Source organism: Electrona antarctica, assembly GCF_951216825.1.
Source record: "Electrona antarctica genome assembly, chromosome: 16".
NCBI lineage: Eukaryota > Metazoa > Chordata > Actinopteri > Myctophiformes > Myctophidae > Electrona > Electrona antarctica.
This window is the reverse complement of record NC_136797.1, coordinates 16,942,908-16,967,813: the sequence shown is the minus strand read 5'-3', so window position 1 is coordinate 16,967,813 and position 24,906 is coordinate 16,942,908. Positions and strand designations below refer to the sequence as shown.

Below are 24,906 nucleotides of genomic sequence, written 5' to 3'. Positions count from 1 at the left end.
CTATATATAACATTTACTCAATCAATCTCACACGCTCGCACGCACGCACGCATGATTAAGACTTATCCTCCCGGGTGACTTATAAGTGGGAACGTGAGTCACATAAGTAGAGTGCAAAGAGAACACTCAAGTGCTTCAATGAACCTAGGATACCAGGGTAAACATCAAATAGCATCTGTCAACAACATGCTATACTGTAAAGTTTATTGTATAGATTAAGATTATTTGCAGGGTCATATTGGCCGATACCAATTCCGATATGTAACATTATTACATTGAACTCATTGCTGAATTTTTCAGTAAGGGGGTAAGCCCCCCTCCCCAATAACAGCTAACGCTCTTAAAGAAAGACAGGCAGACTGGCTGCTCTGCGAGTACAAAGCCATTGACGGTTAAATTATTAGCCTACTAAAATCAATCAATATTTTGAGACCGATCCGATTCAGATATGCCATTTGTATTTCAACACGATACCAATTATATCATGCATCTGTATGCACACATGGTCATATTGTGACACGTACTGTAAATTTACACACACACACACACACACACACACACACACACACACACACACACACACACACACACACACACACACACACACACACACACACACACACACACACACACACACACACACACACACACACACACACAAAGCCGTATGTTCTTACAATTAACAACTGTCCCACTTAATACCCCTTCTTTCATCTCTGCCAGCAGCAACAGATTCTATACTTCACCGATCAAGAATGTCATGGAGTCAACCCACGGGCAGGCCCACACACTGGGGATAAACATATTCACCAAAAACATCCAACCCGTTTTACTTCTTCATGGTGGCAATGGCAGCCCTCAGTGGTATCTCTCTATGGCATCGCTGACAGGGGCGCAGCCATTTCACACTGTGGCGGATATCGAGCCTCGATCCACGGAGCCGCCGCGTAGGGAGGTGGGAGTCTGTCGCCTGCTATAAAGCAGAGCTTTGTCATTGGAGCTGTCAGCATGAATTGTCACCTGTGAGCCACATCCATCATGTGGAACTATCAGCTGGAGTCAGAGTCTCATCTCCCACTGCTGTACCCAACTTCCTTGGCTCGTCACGGGGGGGATATACTGCCTCGCCGCTTCGCTTCGGGGGGAAAGGAGCGAAGATCGGGGGCCAAGATAAAAAATGAGCGCGGTATACCGCAGCAGTTCTCAATGTCTGCTAGGACGGGCCAACTATACTGCTGGTTTTCAACCGATGCCAACTAAACTGAATTAAATAGTTGGCAGGACGGAAAACTACACAGTGAAATCTTTCAGTGTTTATTTAACCATTTGTAACTCGGAGAGTGTAGAAATGTAACCAAATGGACCCGTTTGATTAGTTTAACACTCAACAATTTTACAAGGCAGCGTCCAGAGCGCCCATGCAGAGCTGAGGATGACGGGCGTAGCATGATTAACAGTGACAAATGTACTGTCCCAGTCAAATGGAATTGTTAAATAAGCTCATTGAAAATTCTATTAGAAGTGGGTTCTCGTGGGGGAACCATCATACGCGGGGTAGGTTCACTGGGTGGTCATCAAACGTTGTTTTTGAAGAGATACTGGTCTGTTGACAGTTGAAAACCTTTTTTTATTATTGGCTGGGAAATGTCTACTTGAAAGTTGTTGTAGCAATGCTTGCCACCCAATTCTCTGGTGTTCTTAGACTCCTTATCACACCCATCGGTTAATTCATAATGTCGTTTTTTTCCCCTCCCCTTCATAGAAATGTAGTCGAGTCAACAGTACAATATTTGTCTTTGAAATGTAGTGAAGTCAAAGTCATGAACATCCAAAAACACAATTACTCAAGTAAAGTACAGATCACTCAACAAAATGTATACTTTGTTACTGTCCGTGTGGGAACGCTGTGGGAAGTGAACCTATTAATACACCCCTTGGAGAGTGACTAGGAGTAGGAGGGGGGATTAAGGCAGGAACAAAATAATGTTTAAAGCCTTTTCCACAAATCCTACAAAAAAAACGAGCTTTCCCATGTTATATGTGGCAAACCTTATAGTGCACCATAGCCTAAACCGTGGTGCAACATATGGTGAAGTATTATAGTGCAGGTAATTAGCCCATCACTAAGTCCCTCCCCAACCCATCCTTGTCCAATAGGCACGTTAGCAGCGAAGAAAGCTTGACCTGAATAGCAACAGTTGCTAAACTATTTGGATTGGCATTGGACAATCGCTTTTTGGGGTGGGATTTAGTGAAGGGCTAATTGCAACAACTACTTTTGCTGGGGACACCCATGGAATCCCCTCAAGGATCCACTTTGAGAACAACTGTACCAAGGCTAATCGTCTCAGTGTGTGGTCCCGGTATTGTGAGTACACCATAATTTGCCTGCATTGGATATACTGTACAGTATCAGCATGCAATAGAGCACACCCAGCTGATGTCACACCAGGATGGCATCAGCTGAAAATAGCTGAAAATGAAGTAATCTCTAAATGTAGCATCAATCTAAAGACTTTATTCTGCTTTTTGGTTGTTTTGTTTTTAATTCCTGAGAGCAGATTAAACCAAAACACAACATAGATAATAGAGGCTCTGGCTCACGTTAAGCCTCCCCTTTCTTTTCTTTTTTAACTTAATGTTGAAATGAGACTGTGAACAAAAATACAAAAATGCATGGTGTTAAAATTCATATCCTGATTGGATATGCATAACAATCATTTCTTGAAGACACATCAATATGTCTGCATTTTATCATCAACAAAGGGGCTATTCTTACGATAAAAGCATAATTACAATAAATGATGATAGTCCCAATTTGAAAGCAGCAGACTATAAATCATCCGTCTCACTTTAAGCCGTTCCAGAGTTTTCTTTGAACACGGTGAAGAAAAACTACAAATAGCTGACAAATATTTACCACATTATTGAATACTTAATCCTAAATATCTGAACAGCTAATAATTGACATTCCCATTTTCTTTGTGTGTGCGTGCACGCGTGCACGCGTGCGTGCGTGCGTGGCGCATGCCTGCTTGCCATGTGTCATCCTCCAAATCTCTGACACACCATATTGATGACGTCAATCTTGCACAAATAATGGGTAATACAAACAAACGGATGGACCGACGGACAGACTCAAGGATGGCTAAAAGTTGGCTCCTTTGGCGCCGTGCCGTGAAAATTAAAGTTATGCAAGCGTGATGCCCTGAAATCATTGCACACTGGAGACTGGTAGGGAACAAAATGAAAGGACTAGAAAGGCGCGCTCAATAGAGCGCAAATCTCCACCAAGAGGCATGCCCTAATAATAATACTTTTACTGTCTGAAGAACTAACATCAAACTGCATATCTCTCTCTCGCTCTCTCTCTCTCTCTCTCTCTCTCTCTCATTGTCTCTCGGACAAAAATGGAAAACAATGATGTGGTGTCAGATATACGGTCTACATGAGTTTCAGGAAGTGCCACATGAACACATGTCAAGATCAAGGTCAAGGTAAATTGTATTTAGGGGCAGTTTGTTGCACAGTCATCAGCAAATACAATCATCAACATCAACAGTCAACAACACACGACAACAATTCCCATAGCAAACTTAGAATTAGATAGTGTAAAAGGCCAATAGCAGCAGCCATGGACAATCGAGCATCTTGGCAGATTATATAATATGGACCAGGTGGAAGCACCCACTCAATAGGCTGACTGCAGAAATAGCAGAAAATCACGATGTGCTGCGATGCGTTTAAATAGGATTATCTTGCACAAAAACTCTTGTATGACTAAGTAGGGCAATCATTTACCAACAATACAAAGAAAGAAATTCAAGATATGGTAAGTGATTATGTTTTGGTTAAAAACCTTTTTTCAAAAATTGGTTGGAATACTCTTATACATAGCGAGAAAGACTATACTCAAGCTTTGGATTCATAGAGACGTTCCTACACTGGATGATTGGTACAAGAAGGTAATGACTGTGGTCATGAAACTGAATTATCTCCTCCGCGATAACATGGAAGGGTTCACAAAGGTATGGTAACCAGTCTTAGATACAGTGGAGTGAGTGGACCCTTCTAGACTGCGCTTCAATGTACCTTATTGAACGGTAGTGAATAACAAAGACTCTGGTGACCTGGAATGTACAATCATGTCAAGACTGTGGTGTACTCATTTTGCCTTTATTTATTTCTTTATTGTCGTATTGTGGTACCACTGAGGGACCCAATTATCAGTTTAACGAAAGAAAATCCCTTACTCAAGGTTTCTTCCAGCAGCGACGATATGGGAGAGGACATTCAGATTTGTGTCTGCAATTTCATTGCACATTGTATCCCTTTAAACTCATACATACCTCTTTTTCAAGGTAAACGACCCAAACCGCCAAATTAAAGAGATGGTTAAAATGGATTCAATAAAACAGGTCATAAACATTCTCATGAAAGTGGTGTCAACATTACCAAGTCGGTAATATAATATTGAAAATGGGGACGCTACGCAAATTGCCAGAGTTGTGGTGTAAGCACAACTTGGCCCTCTGTTAAAAAAGTGTTCTGGAGTGGAAATTACCTCAATAGAATAGTGGTTTGGTGGCGTAATGAGTTTCTTACACAGTATTATGTCTCCTCTCAGCTACTTCCTCATATATTCCTCAGGAATATGAAACAGCCCCATGGGTGCTGCATGGCAACTCCCTCACTTAGGGAAAGCGACCAAAAGTGATGAAGAAGGCACACAAGTCATGTGCGTTGTGTGTGACGGAACTGTCGGAACATGTCACACGCGTTGGATTTATCACATGAAAGCATGATGAAAGCAGCCTCCTATACTGCCTGACGGAGTGACAGAAAACTCACGTGTGTGTGTGTGTGTGTGTGTGTGTGTGTGTGTACGTGCTCTGTGTTGAGGAGGTAGGCATGCCATGTACTGTACTCGACAACAAGCATTTTCTGTTACATCTGTTTCAAATTGGACAAATTGTACAACACAACCCTTCTAATTGGTTGTGGACATCTTGAACACCATTGCAATCTTTATGCTGCTGTTAAAGTGGCCATTTCTAGACGTTCACATTGGTTGGCTTTTATAGCTTATTGGGCTGGCTCCTCCTTATCTGTGTACTGTACAGAACCATAGTGTAGAAACCAAAATCAATAATGTCCCACGTTCTCGCAATTGACAATACATCAACCCATATGCCAGCCTTTGGCCTGCAATATATGCCATAATACCTTATGGCATATTTCATAATAATTCAGTGATTGACACTTTTAATTTAGAGGACCCCCAGTTTACTATCCATTATAGGCCACGGACCCCCACAGCTCTGAGAGTGTACAAATGGAACCACATGGCAACACAGGCCAATTATCTCTGTCAAAAGCTGTACTGGCAGCAGACGACTCAACCTTACTATATAATTATACTATAATTACTACTCTTGATCGTGATTGCTTTTAGCATTTTAACCGTTTTGTACTTCTTGACCCTGTATTCCATTTTAACTGGATATAGTTGTAGTATGTTCAGTCAGGAACGCTCGCGTCAAAAATAGATTTAACCATGCATGCATGAACTAATGCAATGCTTCATTTATAGTTGTATAGTCGTCTGTTTATATTGTTTGTGTTTCAGTGTCACAACGATGCTTCTGCTGCTTTCTTGGCACTCTTAGAAAAAAATAATAATAATCTCAAATTCTCAATGAGACTTTTCCTGGGTAAAAAAAACAAATATGATGATGATATACAGTAGATGATGACGATGACGACCGTCAGCGACCTTTTATCCCAAAGCATGCATATGATTAGTTCCGGTCCATAAACTGGTGGGACATTTATCCTATAGCCTGGAGGGATGTTTACTCTGCGGTAATAAATCCCAAAAATTAAATAGTTGTTGTTGACAGATTTGTAAATTATTCAAGAGTTTAGGTACTTGGCCTGCTGCCAGTATATGCACAAGTGATGCTAAACGGCCTAGTAGTTTGCAAGTTAATTAGCCCGCACACACACACACACACACACACACACACACACACACACACACACACACACACACACACACACACACACACACACACACACACACACACACACACACACACACACACACACACACACACACACACACACACACACACACACACACCATCACCATTTGTCAGCCTTCTGATTGGTCTCTAACTGACTAACCAGCAGGCTCTTTCCGCCCTGGTTCCGCCTTGTTTATGTTGAATTTGCTAAAACATCATTTTTGTAAAAAATTCAAAACAAATATGATATGCCCAGTCACCATGCTGCACCTGTGATGTTCCTTTTTACTGACACCAAGTTTAAAATAAGAAATGAGTGCACACAATATCAATATGAAGCAACTGAAAAACACCTTATTTCAACGGTAGTGGATGGAGAGAGAGGATTTTTGTCCAACCACGAAACGGCAACCAATGGGTGTGAAGAGGGGCATGGGGCGGGACTTGACAACGGGGGAATTACACAGAATGATTGTCAAAACACGGGCCGATTAACAATATCAAAAGCATACTGACATTGACGGGAGACAACTATAGCTTATACTATAAAGACGGATACTGTATGCTGATAATGTGGATACATGAAGACGCACGCACGCACACACACACACACACGCACACACACACACACACACACACGCACACGCACACGCACACGCACACTAACTTTGCTCCTCTATCTGATTTATCGTGGAGGGGGTGGCAACTGGATGACATCGAACTCCACCTCCATATATCTTGCCCTCCTCTGCCCTCCTCCACCTCCGCATCCTTCCTCTGGTGGGAGTGAGCTCTTGTATCCACACCACAGGTCCTGGCATGCTCCTCAATCCAGGGCTAAATGCTCTATCATTCCTCAAGGAGACATATAAAACTCAGCCTATGGCCTCTGAGGGATCTGACCATTAAACCAGTTGATGGTCAAAGGTAAAATCTGAATGGCATAGCATGATGCGTCAAATTGAACCCTGTCTGTCAGCATTGAAATTGAAGAGATTTTGGTGTTGAGAAAGTGCGTGCGTATGTGAGAGAGAGAGAGAGAGAGAGAGAGAGAGAGAGAGAGAGAGAGAGAGAGAGAGAGAGAGAGAGAGAGAGAGAGACAGAGAGAGACAGAGACAGAGAGACAGAGAAATGGTATGTGGTTGTCCTGTTGCCTGGATACAGGGACAATGACTAAAAGGCACTTATTGTTTCCTTTCTAAAGCCTGAATCAGAAGCAGAGGAAACAAAGGCTATGTCTGGTCAAACGCAAAGTAATGACTACGTTTTTGAGAAACACCGTACTTAACTTATGCTTTAACTTGGAATTCTTTCTACTGTTCACTTCAGCTGCAGCTCCCTATACTAAACATGCAGCGTTAAGTTCCTCATGGATGTGAGAACTATTTGTAAAATGAATATATAGGCCTACCACAGCCATGTTGTAGTGCATGTATAACACTACTCTACTCCATGTTCATCGTTTACCGAGGCGCATTATTTAATTTGGAAATAGCCGATCTACAAGCTCACAACGATGTAGTGATGCAATGCATTGTGACCTTGTAGGTCGGCTGTTTTTTTTGGCAGGCGCAGCTGGCACACAAAACAAGTAAACATCAGGCTTAAGATGGTGATTTATGGATTAAGATAACTTTCCCAGACACAAACTCCAATATGCCCCTGCAACTCTCTGCGTGACACACATTGGGTGGGCGTCAGCTCGCATGCCGCTCTCACTCGCGTGTGAAGTTGCTGATTTCTCGCTGCTGAGCCCGGAGGAAAAAAGAGACAAGCTCATTATGAACTCTGAAAGATTTACGAGCTATTACAGAACGACTCCGACTGTTAATTTACTTAGATGTTCTTTTATTTGTTTACTTCTGTATTCAACCATGGATTAAGTGATTAAAACAAACATAATGAAGGCTGCTTCCTATAAGGGTGCGTGTGCGCGTGCAAGCCGTGCATGTGCGTGCGCGCGCGCGCATTTGTGTTGTGTGGGAAGTGCAGCTGGATGTGCACCTCTGCACCTAGCCTGGTGAGGAGGCAGGAAGTGAAATCAGCAACGACAGGTTTATGGAGGGAGTAAAGCTTTACGGAGGAAGGGAAATCATGTGGTAAGCCGTTAAATTAGCATCTAAAGTGGCCAGTCTTAATTTCTCCCCGTCGGATGGAAATGTCAACATTGATGAGGCACCCTATACTTTACCTACGCACTACCGCTGTGTGAGCCGCGCGTCCTTGTCACGCCGATCACGAGTGTCGACCGCTTTGTTGGCGGAAGGTCGAGGACTTCTACCTTTTTGGGGTGAAAGAAAATTCGTTCCAGTGTGCTTGGCTATAAAGCCTGCATGGTTTATACTTTGTTGACGATGTCCTGCGGCGGAAATAGCAGATTTTCAAGTCGCGTTGTGATTTGCCATTTGCGGCCCAGGGCACCACTGTACGATGGAATATAAATTATGTATAAGCCACATACAGAGGCGCTGGTAAAGGCCAAACGCATGGCTTGTGCGCAGTCCCAATCGGGATGGGCGCACAGGACAGAAAACCGAAGGACAGGTAGGTGTTGACTTGCTGTATATGGGAAATGGCTTGATAGATGGAAGGCAAAATTGGAATCAGGAGAACGAAAGAGCCGGGGTTATTAAGTAATCGGGGATGACGGAGTAAACCTGCAAATCTGGTGGAAGATGGAGGGATAGAGAGCGAGCAGGTGGAGAGGTGGTGGGAGAGAGAGACAGCATGAGGGAAGGGTGACGGGGGTGGGGGTTGGATAGAGGAGGCGGAGGAGGAGGAGGTGGAGGAGAGAGAGAAATGTTATAACTCAGGCCTGCTCTCTGGGGGAAGGTCTCTAAATTACAGTGGAATGTGGACAGCTTGTCAATGCAGAGGCCGGGGCCCTTGCTCCGGAGAAACACCACACTCCTTTCATTAGGTCCCCCACGTCACTGCCTGCCTCTAAATCTCAGGACCCGTTTATTTATTTATACTTTTATTTATTTATTTATTTATGTATTTGCCCCGGCTGCCGGAGCCCTGCCTGCTGGCTGAGGGGTCCATGTGTTACTACCAAAGCGTGGCCGACTCTCCCCAGTCGAACTATTTACAGCTTTTGTGCGCGCGCGCGCGCGCACGCACGCGCGCACGCACGCACGCACGCACGCACGCACGCACGCACGCACGCACGCACGCACGCACGCACGCACGCACGCACGCACGCACGCACGCACGCACGCACGCACGCACGCACGCACGCACGCACGCACGCACGCACGCACGCACGCACGCACGCACGCACGCACGCACGCACGCACGCACGCACGCACGCACGCACGCACGCACGCACACACACACACACACACACACACACACACACACACACACACACACACACACACACACACACACACACACACACACACACACACACACACACACACACACACACACACACACCTCTACTGAAGCAGAAAATTGGATAGCCCATCCAAATTCCATGCTGGCCACTTTTTCCCCTTTAGCAAAGGAATGCACTCTGTGTATCAGTGATGGCCCTGCATCTCAACTTGGTAGTTACAGTGACAAGTGGCATCCATACAAGTTGACTAGGACTTTTCTACGGTTCATTACACGTTCACCTCAACAGTTAATCTCCCACAGCAGCTCCAGGTAAATCAAGTGTATTAATTTGTCGTGAAGGTTCTGCAGCCATGCTGCGTCGGATGATTACTGCATCATCACACCTGACCGTCTTTCTTTGCTGGTTTTGCTTGTGACGAATGGAATCAATTTCAAATGATCACATGCAATCCCCCGGTGTATGGATTTAATGAGTTCCGTTTTCCTTTTTTGTGCCCCCTGCTTATGATTGCATGTGACAGATATGACACTAAATCAATAGGACAATACCAGATCTGATACTGTCAAATTAAATTTGATATTTGGTTTAGATCAGATATGGATTAAGCTTATGATTACACGCGGGTTGTGTTGAAGCTGTTGTTTATCCTAGCCCCAAGACTTTATATCAATCAGTGGCTAGAATTAAACCATGTCAACCCTAGCGTCCTCATTCTGGGGGCGAACACTCTGCGACAACATTACGTCTAGTACATGCTTCCAACGTTGCAAGCTTGTAGATCGGTTATTTTTGGCTAAGATATTTAGTGTAGAGCAAAAACAGAACGGGACCTTGTGGGGACTGTGGGAAACTAAATATAGGGTTTAAGTGGTTAATGCAAATATCTCATGTATCTTAGAATATCCTCCTGATGTAAGTCTGATGATTTATGTAAAGTCCCCGATATATTCACTGTCCTTGTCCTATATTTTTTCATGTGGGTTAATGAATTAGAAAATTGGACGAAACAAATGACCTCATTTATTGCCAGGCATCATTTTTTTAGATATACTATACTATATTAGCACATTAGTTTTGATATATCACACAAGGATGGCGTTTTCACGCAGTGATTATGTGAATAGCTTGAAATACAAATACAATGAGAGAGGGAGGACAACAGAAGGACAATTCTGTCATTAGTTCCTCCTCATATTATATACGGTTTATGCCATGACAGACACCAATACAAAATCCTTCAGATAAGATGGTGGCCCAAGAATACAAATAACAAATACACATAAAAAACAACTCACTTTCCCCCCGCAAAATCTATTCTAGATGATGTATCTTTGATATGGCTCACCATGAAAGACAAGATTTCGCAGCAGCTGTTTTTATTTTTTCATCCTATTGCCTCGACAGACACTGCTGTCTTTGGTTAGAGATGCTGTGTATGTTCGAGGGGGCAGGATCTATTATTTACTAATCACAGTTTCATTACAAAATAGGAAAACCTTCCATTTCAATGCAGGAGGCTGTCGCAAAGAATCACAACGCATAATTTAATACATGGCTGCCTCCACACAGTGCTGCTGTGTTCAAAAAGGCCATACAGCCCTGCTGTTTTTGCTGCAGGTATACAGCTCTGTTTGTTCAATAATTCAGCCGCTGAAATGCCTTATTTAGTAGACCCCTTCAGCCCCATCCAATTCTAATTTCTGGCTCTGGAGCGTGGAGACAGTATTTATAACGGGCAAAGAGAATTCCTAACACAGAGGGCGGGGGGGGTGACTCACTGCAGCCACATGTCCACATGTATACTAGGCATAAGAGACAAAGTGAAAATTGACTGCCACAGTCTATACATCTCAGCCGACGGTGTAGGTGGATACATCATCTCCAGACTATCTGCAGTGCAAATGGTAGCGGGGCTGTTACAGGGGCTCTCCGCAGTTCCTTTAGAAGCCAGGCATCGACCAGCTGGAGGACAGTCAATTAGCCTGGCCGTCCTCCTCTCTCTCCGCAGGCTGCCAGTTTGTCCCAGCCCAGTGTCAATCAATGCAGATGGCTGTCAGTCACAGAATGTGTCGATGAGAGAGAGAGAGAGAGAGAAAAAAAGTCTTGAAGCATGCCACATAAGAGGCCTGCGGTGGCAGCGAGGCAGTGTGACTGATTGGAGACGGAGGGAGTTGGCATGCGTGTTCCGGGGCGCTGTTGGCTCCCTGCCTAACCCAGTCACCACCAACCCTCAGCCCTCCGACCGCTCTCCAGTGTAGTAGTACTCCAGCGGCCCTCCCACTGCCACCCTCCACCATGTTCACTTACAGTCGGGCTGCTGTCACTTTGATTCGGCGATGTGTCATTCATCCGCTGTGGCCGTGCCGCAGGCACACTGCCTATCGGCCCCCGCTCGGTGTCCGGCTCCCTCCGGAGAGGAGGGGGGCAGGAGATGGAACCCCACTGAGTACAGTGGGAGCTCCTTCCATCCCCGCTCTGATGCACTGTGGCGTTCCACAAAGACACAACATTTCACAGGTTTCTCTGAAATCAGAATTCAGAGCTTTAGGGGGAAAAAAGGTATAATATATAAATAAATTGGTTACGTGTGCCACATGACTCGTCATGTATTATTGATATTGATGATAAATATGTACTGATTGATTTTGCCCCTGGACAAAATGTTTGCATACAGTACACATATGATGGGTCAATCTTTCAGATGTAGCAGTAAAATAAATGTGCAACTGAGCCGAGTCTTGATACATGAACGAACTGATAACAAGAGCGAAACCGAGCAAAGGAAAACGCTAGTTTGAATGTTTGCTTGTTGTTTGAATGTTATGCTATCTATAATTATATATGCTGCTGCATTGTCTGTAAGAAAGCTATGTACCTGTACAACAGATGTAACAATAAAGTACAACCTTGAACCACTATTTCTACTTTTCCACTACTTTTCCACTCTCTGTCTGAGAAGATGAAACAAAAGCGCCATGCTGTTTCTCAGCTCAAGGTCAAGGCCCGAAATTACATCATAAGACACTGCCACAGAGATACAGACTAAGAACACCATCATGACCCATAATGATGCTGAGATGTTGGTCATAAATAAACCCGGTTGACATCCTCCGTTCTTTATGGCCAAACTCACTGCAATTTCTGTGCCTTGCGGAAAGTCAAAGCAACAACTTGTGGAGAGTCCAGACTACAACTTCACTGTGCATTGCATGCGGAGTCAAAGCTACAACTTGCCGTCTTGAGAGTCAAAGCTTTAACTTATAGCAGGTGTTCTCAATTTTTTGTCGATGAGGGCCCATTCGAAGAACCCCAAGAGCGTTTGCGGCCCACCCATCTGACCACTTAACACGGCAGCCCATTTTTTCAGAGCCTGTTTATTTTAAAGATCAATCAATCAATTGCGTTCCGTTTGGATCAATGGAACTAACATAATGTACTTTAAAATCATATTTATTGGTACCACAATTTTCAAGGTTTTAAAGGTTATTCAAAATATGAATTGAAATCTTAGTGTTTCACCAATTATTTGGGTGCCCACTTGCAATATCCTCATAGCCTACAAATTGGCCCCAGCCCACAGGTTTTGAATCACTGACTTCTAGTACCTTGTCTTGTACAGATTCAAAGCTACAGCCTGCAGTGCCTTGCAGAGATTAAAGCTACAACGTCATGTCCCGTGTAGAGTCAAAGCTACAACTTGCTGCACTTTTACAAAGTGGTTTCTGCTAGGGCAATAATTGTGATGGCTATATTACAAAAAAAGAATTGGGATTATCATTTTAGCCATAATATAGTATAATAGCAATAAAGTGAGAAGATAAAAGGAAGAACAAATGCAACAGAGATAGGTTCACCTATAAAATGCATTCCCTCTACTCCCACAACACCTCTCTTTAAGGAAATAAGAGCCTGATTCACCTCCCCTACTCGCACCAAACACTTTTCAGGGAAATATGCAAGGATTTGTTCAGCTTAGCTGTGATGGAACGTGGCGCGGCGGGGAATCTAAACCAGCTTAAGAGAGAGAGAGAGTAAGAGAGGGGGGGGGGGGGGGGGTCGGGCAAAAATGGAGAAAAGAATGAATTAGCCAGTGCGAGTGTCTCTCACACCTAAATTTGCAAATCTACACGCTCACAACAAGTTGTGAGCTTATAGATCTACGGTACAATTTTAGGTGTGCGATGATGCTACTACGTATACATCAGGTATATACTGTATAAGCATCAGAGGATCTCACATCCGACCACCTTGACAAACTTAAGTTCTCCCTGGTGCTTCTGAGCACCCATTTCCCTGGAGAGGGGCTTAGTGCTTCCCTTCCAGGCACGCCGAACGTACACCGGGGGAAGAAGTAGCTCCATGGAGACACTAGCACTGCCTGAGTGGTGCACTGAAGCTCTCGGTGCACCACAACGCACGGTGGGAGGGGAGGAGACATCAGCCATGAGGAGGATGCTTGATAAGTAAAGTGATTTAGAGCATGCCAAATTACAAACTGACAAGATGAATGACACATCGAGGCAGAAAGAGACACACTGAGGTGATAGACAATATAAGGGAATATAGATCAGATAGATGAGAATGAAAAAGAAAAAAAAAACACATGGTTGATTGTGATCGATTTCTCAAAGCAAAAGAGTAAATAAACAAAATGGTAAACTAGTATTTATTGCCAGTGGAGGCAATTATGTAAAGACAAATTTGATGTAGGCATACTGTACTTTTATTCTATCTGAGTAATATTATTTTTTAAATGCTTTATACTTTATACTTTGCAGATATGTATTAATACAAAACAAACATTAGTGATACATAATGATGCATTATTATACTTTATACTATGCGTAATAATAGGTAACAATAACATGACCAATCTTGATGTTTTACCGTCAAACAGCATTAGTAAGCAGTAAGTAAGTAAGTACAGTTGGGTGCCACCGATATTGTCCCTTATCATTTGACCCATTTAGGCCTGACCTCAAAATTTTAAAACATCCTTCTAAATCCTCCAGTTTTCTGAAATAAATATTTTCACGGTTTTTCAAAAATAGCAGACCTACAAGCTCGTAGCGCGCCACTCGGTGGCGCGCTATGAGCTTGTAGATCTGCTATTTTTCAATAGCTAAATTATAACATAATGTTTAAAACACCAAAAGGGGTTTTGCGCAGATCACGCAAACCTCAGCAAAAAGAAAAGGACAATATCGATGGCCTCCAACTGTAAGTAAGTAGATGATTTTGGAACATGTTTTTCAGGCAGGGGATGCTTTTGTGTCCTCCAGTCATTCTCCCACTCCTCTGTGTACATCTATAGGCCATGTTTTGATTGTAAGACACTAGGCGTATAGCTCAAAATCTCATTTATAACTGGTGAGTTGCCAAAAGGTCGGTTTAGAAAGTGAATTTCAGCAACAACAACAACAAGAAAAGAACTCTGCGGTATATCTACTCCATACTTCCTTTGGGATCATGCTGGATTTTAAGCTCATGGAACATATAGCCTACATACTTCGGGCTGCATCCATATTTTTTTGGAGAATTCTCAAGCAGGTGAGGATTTGGGGGCTGAGTGGTGGGTGCTGGAGGGAGGTGCATCATACAGCACTACAACCAGTGCGTTTACCAGGGGGCTCGTTAGATGTGCATCAGGTTTGAGCCTGTCATAACGGCGCAGTGTATTCTGCCGTGGCCCCAGTGGGCCCTGGGCTCTCGATTTTCACCCCACACCTCGCTAATGGCCATCTGTGGTCATTAGAGGCCCAACAGTGAGTCACGGCCACGTTCCTGAATGCAGCCTCCTTGCCTCCGGGGCCACGGTTGTGGTGTCTGTTACAACAGCTATACACTGCTTCTGCAACCGCTGCCGTTGCGGGTGATGGTGGTAGACAGTTGTTACTGATGTTCAGTGGTCGATAGGAATGATAGTAAAGGAAGGACTTAAAACAGTCTTTGACTTGAGAGCTACTTTCAAAATGACCAGCTCAACAAGATCTACCCACCTGAAAACATTATAATAGCATTGCTGAAAATGGCTTTGTAATAGCGGCGCTGGCATTACATTTAAGACAAATGCACTTGGAATGGGAAAGGGGAGAATTTTTTGTCTTTTCTTTTTTAGTATCTGTACTTTACTTTTGTATTTATAGACTTTCTTAATCACTTACAGTAAGAAGCCCTTTTACAAATAAAAAAAATAATGAAAATAGCAGATCTAATAGCACACAACATGGCACGATGTGACGGGCGGCGGTGGCTCAGGGGTAGAGTGTCTGGATGGTAACCGCAAGGTTGCCAGTTCGAACCCGGGCTCCCCCAGAGTTAGTGTCGAAGTGTCCTTGAGCAAGACACTGAACCCCAAATTGCTCCTGATGTGCTGGTTGGTGCCTTGCATGGTTTCTGCCGCCATCGGTGTATGAATGTGTGTGTGTGAATGGGTGAATGTAATGCACAATCTATGTAAAGCGCCTTGGATAAAGGCGCTATATAAATGCACCATTTACACGGACATTTCTGGAAAACCTGTCTGAATTCCAATACAGCAATGCACTGATATTAAAAAGAAAATCCTTTGTGTCCTTTGTACGTTTGAGTACTTAGCATTTTGTTTGAGTAAGTAGCATTTTTAAAAGCATGACTATACTTTTGAATACTTAAGTATTTTTCAAATAAGCAAGTACGTCAGTACTTTAACTCAAGTGCAAACTTTCACTTCGTATATATACTTTGACTCAAGTACTGGGGTTGAGTACTTTGTCCCCACCACTGTACTGCAACCGCTGTCGCTAGCTGTTGATGGCGCTATAGCCAGTTGTTACTGACGCTTATTCCCTACATTGTAGCCCCCTCTAAACACACCCTACTGACCGCACTGGCCCGCCCTGCAGTCATGCAAGGAGTTGTTTATCTGCCAGCGTGACGTCTGAGATATGCCCGGGCGCAGGAACGCACACACCGGCACCCGGCGCTCACACACAGAAAAACAAACAACAGACACAACAAGTGTACATAGTGTACACACACAGACACACGCACGGTCGTACACACACACACACACACACACACACACACACACACACCAAATGGAGGTTCCTTTCACGCTGTTTTTCCCACAGAGCGAAGATGCATTGTATGCATCATTCTAGTGTATGTATGTACCATTCCGGTTCAAACACCTCCCTCCTCTCTTATCAGCAACCACTCTTATACTCTTGTCTTTATTTTCCCCTTGCAATGTCTTTCTGTTCCTCTCTTTCCACCTCTGGCTCTCTCTCTCTCTCTCCCGGTATGTGAGCCTCGACCCGGCAGTGGATTAGGATCACCGTGGTAAAAAAAAAAAAAAAAGAAAGTAAAACGCTGCGGTGTTCAATCAGGCGCGGGGAACAGTGTGGGCTGTTGCATCAGGAAACCTATCCCTCATGTGAGAGGCAGCTAATGCACTGTGGGTGAGGTCCCCGCTGCGTGGGGGAACCTGGGATGTGTGGATTCAGCTAGCACTGCCCCCCAGATAAAATGCCGGCAGCAAAATAATAAAAAAAAAAAAAAAAAACCCACACCGCATAAAGGGATACCCGGGAGGGAAGGGGATAGGGGGTTTTACCAGCCTGCAGCTTGGCCCGTGGTGACAGCTCCGCTTTTGAGAAAGTGTGTCTACGTGGCCTTCGGTGCGTGAGTGTGCATATAATACAAGTGTTTGTCAATGTACGGCGCTGTGCGCACGGAGGGTGCTGCTGCCCATGCGTGTGAGCCTATATCTCAACATGGGTGCGTGCACATGCATTTTCTTTGCTCCTCACTTCCCACAAAGGTATTTGTGGAATTGTCTGGTGTGCACCGGGCGTGCATGTATGCGCGCGAGGGTGTGCGTGTGTGTGGTTCAACATGGCATGCCCCAGACAAGTCACTATCCCTGGAAATGTGGCAGCATGATAGATGGACAGATACACAGTACAAATAAACAGATATGAAGACAGGGATGGATAGATAGATAGATAGATAGATAGATAGATAGATAGATAGATAGATAGATAGATAGATAGATAGATAGATAGATAGATAGATAGATAGATAGATAGATAGATAGATAGATAGAGGGGGGGTACGGCAGGAAGACATCCATTTTGCTAGTCTCCCCACTAGTGGGCAGCTCTTAACAGGGCCTTCAGCGCTCTTCAGGAATCGAGCGGTAGCCTCCCCGTGGCTTTAGTAATTACACCACCCATCAGGATGGAGACTGGCAGGGGAATACCAATGAGAAACAAGACTGAGGACAAAAAAGCTGCCACTGTGACAGCATGGAACCCATTCATCTGTGTGCGTGTGTGTGTGCGCGCGTGCGTGCGTGCGTGCATGTGCGTGCGTGTGTGCGCGCGTGCGTGCGTGTGTGTGTATGGGGTCTGCCTCCGTTTGACCGAAGAGCCAATTCTGAAGGATGACACCACTCTCTGCCGATAGAATATAACAGCTATTCCATACAAATGAAATTACTCTGGTTTCTGTCTGAGGAGGGGATAGTGCGGTTGATGGGGGATGAATGGGGGGGGGGGGGGGGGGGTGCTTGGCCTGGTTGGGGGGGGCAGCAGATCCGAGCTTGGAAAAAACACTGAATGTCAAATTACATTTGACAGACAGTACCTATCTTTTTTTTTTAATCTCATTTACTCCAAATAGATTCCTCATCATTTCTCCCAAGTTGACAATATGTGGCATGAGGACATTTTTTGGCAGTTCAGAATACAGGTAGACGGTACACATACTGTAGCATTATTGTGAGGATGCACACTGTCCGTCATTTTGCAGTGAATGAGAGAAGCCAGGATATATATGTCATGTTGGAGGAAGAAGAAGAAGGAGAAGGAGAAGAAGGAGGAGAAGAAGGAGGAGAAGAAGGAGGAGAAGGAGAAGGAGAAGGAGAAGGAGAAGAAGAAGAAGAAGAAGAAGCAGCAGCAGCAGCCTGGGAAGAAAGATGAAGCAGAAATCACGTGGAACGCCCATCTGTCTCTGCCAATTCCAGAAGCGCAAGGCCTTCTGGGAAAGTGGAAGACTAGGCTGCAGTACAGTTCTCTCAGACGGGCGCTTATCTGGACTAGATTCCTTCACCTTCAGGGCAGAGCGTGGTGATAGCTTAGTCCCAAGGCAAGATAAGAAGACACACAGAGATGGGGTGCCGGGTGGGGTATAAAACTCAGAGTAATGCAGAGGAAAGCTCATCCGAGGGGCTCATTTGGCAGGGGCTCTATACGAGAAAACAAGTCCTGTGTTTTCATTGATAAACGGCTGCAGAGAGAGAGTGAGTGGGCATTGTGCCTCTCTTCCATCGTCCAAACAACAGCATCTCTCCCTGGGAGTCCTTTCCGTTTTCCAAACCACCCCCACTGGCTTTGGCTCGAGCCAGATCTGCCGAGCCCTCTTGCCCGTAGCCTCCAACATTCATCCAACGCCTGCTTGGTGCTCTCTCTCTCTCTCTCTCTCTCTCTCTCTCTCTCTCTCTCTCTCTCTCTCTCTCTCTCTCTCTCTCTCTCTCTCTCTCTCTCTCTCTCTCTCTCTCTCTCTCTCTCTCTCTCTCTCTCTCTCTCCCCTTTTTCTTTACTTCTGCCTCTTCTCTCCCCCCTTCAGTGGAATGAAGCCACTGACCGGCAGATGGTCAGATGGAGATCGACAGTGGTCCCTGGGCCGAAAGCTAATTGGGAGAGACTGGGGAGGGATTTGGCGGTGCTGAAACTCCGCACATGATGGGAAAATCAATGCACACATCCAGTATACTTGCGTCATGCTGGACTGAGGCTGCCGACTAATGTTGTCTCTATTGGGACTCATTAAGAGTTTCGGCTCACCTCGGAACCTTTTGGCTCCGCTGATCCAAAATATAGACACGTGTACACAGTAAGTACTAGCTGCTCAAGGTAAGCGAGCTCAAATTCACACCAGCAGCGGGAGAACTTTCTACAGCTCCGTTTCGTTCACCACAAAGTGTACAAAGTGTCTGAAACACCACAGGTGTCTATGTCTACTCCACGCCTATTTAAACTACAGCGGGCTCCTGGTTGGCTGTTGCTCTGTCTCACCACACGGTGTGTGTCTGTGTCTGTGTGTGTGTGTGTGTGTGTGTGTGTGTGTGTGTGTGTGTGTGTGTGTGTGTCTGTGTGTGTGTGTGTGTGTGTTTGTGTGCGCGCGCGTGTGTGTGTGTGTGTGTGTTCACGCCGGTAAAGTTGAACTTTTCTCAACTTTACAGCACTGCTTTTTGCTGGCTCAAACCCCCTACCACCGCCGAGGAAAGCAGCCGTCGCTCGCCTCCATAGACAATTAATGCATGAGCCTCGCCGTTTCCTGACATGGATAGGACATAACGCTGCTAACATACAAATGTGCTATATGAACAACGGTCAAATCCATAGGCGGCATTTACTGTACTGAGTGTTGGCTCAGGAGGTAGAGTGGATGTCTGAGTGGTTTGACCTTCCTGGCATTGTGTTGAAGTGTCACTGCAGCAAGACACTGAGATCCTGACGAACAGGCTGGTGCCTTGCATGGTTGCCTCTACCATGTGAATGGGAGTATACTACATACAGTATAGGTTGTACAGAACTTTGGAGAGAGATTTACAAACCTAAGTAAATAGCACCATGACAAGCAATTGAAAATGTTCATTTTGGTCAAAAGTCTTTGTGATATATTGCTTTGAAGAGGAATTAGCAAATGCCAAATGCTTGCTTTTGCTCCAACTCTCATCTACTCTACGTTCTCCGCATTCAACTGAAATGTAATTCTGCCAGGCGACATTTGAACCGTTATAAAAGATACATCTATATATACTCCAGAATCCTTCAGGGAAACAAATGCATATGGATATAGCAACAAAGTGCTTCAGCGAAAGTGTAATCGGCCCTTGTAGTATTCATTACCTCAAGATTTATTTTTTCTCATTATCAATATATATTCAGTGTTTTCATTTTGTGTGGCCCAACGGCCCACCTGCAGCTCCCCAAATGAGAGCTGGCGGCACATACTGTAGAATAGTGTTGCTGTCAGGCAGAAACCTTTTATCTCCATATTTTATCCTTTTTCGAAATAGTGCTGCTATTTTTGCTATTCATAAAAATAAATAAATTAAAATTAAAAAGTAGGCAGGAAAAAGAAAAAATGCCCAAAGATCGGGATGCCAGGCTGAGAGTGGGTTCTGTTAATATTGAACCAATGAAAAGTATTAACAAGATCTTGTGACTAAATTATTGGATCCAGTGGAACGCTAGCCTGGAACTCACCTATGCTTTTTATGGCATAGGCAGCTCCCGGCAGGATCCGCCGGGAGAAACTATGCGCAGCTGCGCGACATGAGACTAATTACTTAGAGCGACAGAGAGAGAGAGGAGTGTGTGTATGTACATGTGTGCGTGTGTGTGTCAATTTAACAAAGGTGCAGACGATCAGAAATTAGCAGAGAGTGAGTGATGTTTGCGCTACTCTATGCCGTATTGAAGTGGACCCAGACTTTCTTTTCCTCCCTGGAAATAAAAACGTCTGGGTTTCCGAGGCTAGTGGGACGCTGGTTATTTTGTACATTTCCCTGAAAAGTAACGGTATCAGATATTCAAGGTTTTTCGCTCCAACAGCTACGATAGATCTGCCTTTAGATAGAGCTGCCTTTAGATCAGTCAAACTTCATGGGGCACTGCCTTTGTCTCTGCATGGGAGATATTGGCCTCATCAGCCCCGAACTGCCTCGAAATGGAAGAAGAAAAAAACACAGACTTCTCATTCTGCCAATAGCCCTTTCTCTTTTTTTATGTGACAGTACCAATTGCAGGCCATGCCTCGACAACAACACTTTACACAAAAGTTAAAAAAAACACTTTACATTGCGGTATACTGTACGGGCAATTTTATTCTCCTTTCTGGGTCAGCGTTCTCACCTCTATTTTCAATCCAACAACATTTTGTCCTCGCGTAATAGAATAAGCACAGCGGGAATGTTGAGTTTGTTGACTCTCCTTAAATACGTTGCCAGCTACTATACAAAGATAATTTGGAACAGACCCTTAAAGGAGCATTCAGTGATTTGGGTCATTTGGAAAACCACTCAGTCCGCCCCAGTATCAAAATGTGCACATGCAAGCTCTACAGTGGGGAGAAGTGCAACAGGCCAACAGCATGTGCACCAAGGCCCGCCCCCACTCGATCATGATTGGAGGAAGGCCCCTCTCATCCTGATTGGATGAAGGCTTTGCCACCCGCCACCAAAACTGAAACTAGGGTTTTTTGACCCCAGGGGTTAACTGGGGACAGGGAGGAACTCCTTATATGGTCAGCACACTCTATAGTAGGGAGGATTATCCAGAAAAAATTTAAAAATAAGTGATATTTGAATTAAGTCAAATCACTAAATATACCTTTAAAGGTTCGGGACGTATACTATTTTAGGTTTCCCTGCAGCAATCATTAACCACTTAAAACTGTACTCGGACCGCTTATTTCCGTCTCTACACCAATTCACCAAATCTCTTCGCCCAACATAGCCCATCTACAAGCTCACAGCTTCTTCTTGTGTTTTGGCTAATGTTCCACAAAGAATATAGATGGGTGGGGTCAATGTGGTTAACCCCCACCCTTAGACTGTATCGGTCTTATCTTGGATCCCAGCGTTGCTATTGTACATCCAGGGGATTTCATGGCTAGCAGAGGGAAGTTCTCAAAGCCCCAGCGGCTCTATTCCTCATTGGTATCTTTATAGGCAGCCTTGGGAACTTAACCTGTGAACTCTTTGTTGTGCTTGATCTTTGGCTCTGGATTTTGAGAAGCTCAGACGCCTCTTCCATTGCACAAACCCACACATATGCCCTGACACCTACAGTAGGCATGCATGCAGAGACACACGACACGTAGATGCATGAGTACTGTACATAGGGTATGTTCACATCTCGCATAGACACATAAACCCAATATATGGAAAACACGCACGCACGCACGCACGCACGCACGCACGCACGCACGCACGCACGCACACAGCGAGAGGTTAGCACATGAGGTGAATGGGTGCAAAGATATCCACCTACACACAAATGTGCACACCATGTACATACAGTATGTTGCTTGCTTATGGCAGTCCACTGCTGCCAATGATGACTTCATATCTCCCGGGGGGGAAATAGGGGATTTTGAGCACTGGGTGTGCTCGTGCCACCTCATGTGGCAGAGTAGACCGGTTGGTGATCTACACACTTTTTCCACATGTGGGGCAAGTAAGCTGGATGTTTTTTTCTCAGGGTGGTGCCATCTGCAGATCTCACTGGTGCGACGTTTCTTCTCTGAGGGGGCGGGCCATAGATGGCATTGATGGCGTCATAGAAGCTGTGCGTCATTTTCTAGCAGCCGTATAGAACTCTTTGTGCTTCTGCTTTTATGGTGCACAGTTTTCTGAGGGCTGCCAACTGAGGGTTTGCTAGAGCGATGGTGTGTGCCTCGCACTTTGTCTTGAGGAGTTGATGAATGCTATGTGCTAAACCTTCCTCGTCTTTGTGACGTTTTTTTTCTGGTGAATTTTTGCATGAGCATAGATGATGTGCAAAGCAAAGCAAAGCAAAGTTCTTTGTTTACCCAGGGTGAATGGACTAAGCTCGAGATGCTTGTTTACAGCCAGACCCTGCTCATAGAACATTTCATGGTAGGGGTTCAATGCCTTGCTCAAAGGCACTTCAGCGGTGGTAATTTTAACGTGCCGGTCCGGGGATTCGAACTGGCGACCTTCCGATAACAAGACCGCTCCGCAAACCGTTCGGCCACCGCTGCCCCAAAGTGCGCAGTGTGTTGTTGTACAACCCGGCAATAAGTCGGCCTCTGGGCCATGGCTCAGTGGTCCAGGCACCTTGGCTGGTAATCCAGTCTGGCAGTGTGCCGTGGGTTCGACTCCCGATCCCGACGGCCTTTACTGCATGTCTTCCCCCCATCTCTCTCCCCATTTCCTGTCAGCCTACTGTCTGTCCCTCCATAAAATATATAAAAAATAAAGGGGAAAAAAAGCCACAAAAAAAAACATTTAGTAAGTCGGCCTCTTAGAAGGTGAACGGCTGTGAGGGATTGAAGGTCACTGCAGTCAAGCCTCTTGCTGGAAGCCTGTTTTCGGTGCTGCGGGCAGATCTCCAGGTTGACCTTTTGATCTAATCATCCTGTAGTGTGTAGTCCGTCCAGCATTCTGCCCCCTGCACAGCCCGGGTGATCTGTGGTCGGCCTGTCTGGTGATTACATAATCTATCAGACGCCAATGTTTGGATCTTGGATGCTGCCAGGAGGCTTTCAGTTAGTTTTTCATCTGAAATATGGTACTGGTAATAACATAGAGGTGCCCTGAGCAGAGTGTTCTGAGACCATTGTCATTCAGCTTGTCGATGCCATTGCTTGCCAGGAACGCCTTCCCAGAGCCCGTAGTCAGAGCAAAGTAGGCGCATCAAACAGAGCAAAAACCCACAGAGTTCAATAATGGCAAGTTTGATTGTCATCATAAAAATAAAAAAAGGAAAGGGAAAAAAAAGCATTGAAATTAGTGGAGCGTAGCTTTGCTCACTGTGAATTGACTCTGCTCTTCAAGCATTTGATGTAGGATATGGATGGAGATGAAAAAGCTACACAGATCTGGAAACAGATGAAAGCGTGCGTACGTGCGTGCGTGCCATATGAAATGCTAAAGCATTGGGAAAAACAAGGTCTGCATGTCCTGTCCTCATTTATGTTTGCGTTCTGCCAGGATTCTCGCGTTATTCTGGCCAACCGGCTGATAGACAAATAAGGAGACGGAGATAATGTAACAGTTGTCATAGAAACATCGTCGGTCCGAGCAAAATTGGCCCCAGTGTGACTTATACTCATGCTCCTTTACACTGATAGCTAGAAGAAAGAGAACAGATGACTCTCGTTCTGTCATGCAGTCATGCATTGTGTGCGTGTGTGTGTTTCCATGTGTGCACGCATGTGCAATTTGTGCATGTGTGTGTGTGTGTGTGTGTGTGTGTGTGTGTGTGTGTGTGTGTGTGTGTGCTTATATGCTATATAAGCACCTTTAGAAACATCTGGTGTAGGTACAAAGGGCTTACAGCATGTACACACATAATACACACAAAGTTAACACACATCAGTGTGTGCAAATACAAGATGTCTGAAATGTGGATGCTACATTTTCTTCTTTTCACCCCAGTTTGTTTGTAGTTTTTGCTGAAAACCATGAATGGCGGAGCTTGTGGAACTGTGATGTGTCAACTAAGGTGATTCCCATTCTGATTCTCTGCCCTGCTCAGGAACTCAGCACTACAGCACATGCCCAGTTTCTCCTCGACACAGTAAAACCCCATATAGCGTAAACATTTCTACATTTTTCGGAGTTAGATTAATTGACACTGTAGGGATTGTAACGTCTACCACCCTCTCAGACACGGAATAGGATGAGCTGTTTAGATGACACAGTCAGCTTTCTCCCCGGCGCCTCATGACCCAGAATGCCTTGCAAACGACGGGGGAGATTGGCTCCTCTTTCAGGGATTGTTTAAATAA

At 44.8% G+C, this 24,906-nt stretch overlaps 1 protein-coding gene across 6 annotated transcripts in view; it reads right to left on the bottom strand.

Annotated features, from left to right (window-relative positions):
* The window catches only part of LOC306939189 (leucine-rich repeat transmembrane neuronal protein 4), a 136,003-nt gene that overhangs the window by 56,703 nt on the left and 54,394 nt on the right, over positions 1 to 24,906 (bottom strand). For 2 of the 6 annotated variants that reach the window (XR_013791847.1, XM_079523730.1), the window contains exon 3: positions 11,691 to 11,898. The exons of the other annotated variants lie outside the window; for them this stretch is intronic. Coding sequence is in view for 1 of the 2 variants with exons in the window: in XM_079523730.1 (XP_079379856.1) it covers positions 11,887 to 11,898 (12 nt within the window). In the remaining variant the exon portion in view is untranslated. Of the gene's footprint in view, positions 1 to 11,690; positions 11,899 to 24,906 lie in introns of those variants that run through there. 6 annotated transcript variants of the gene reach the window in all.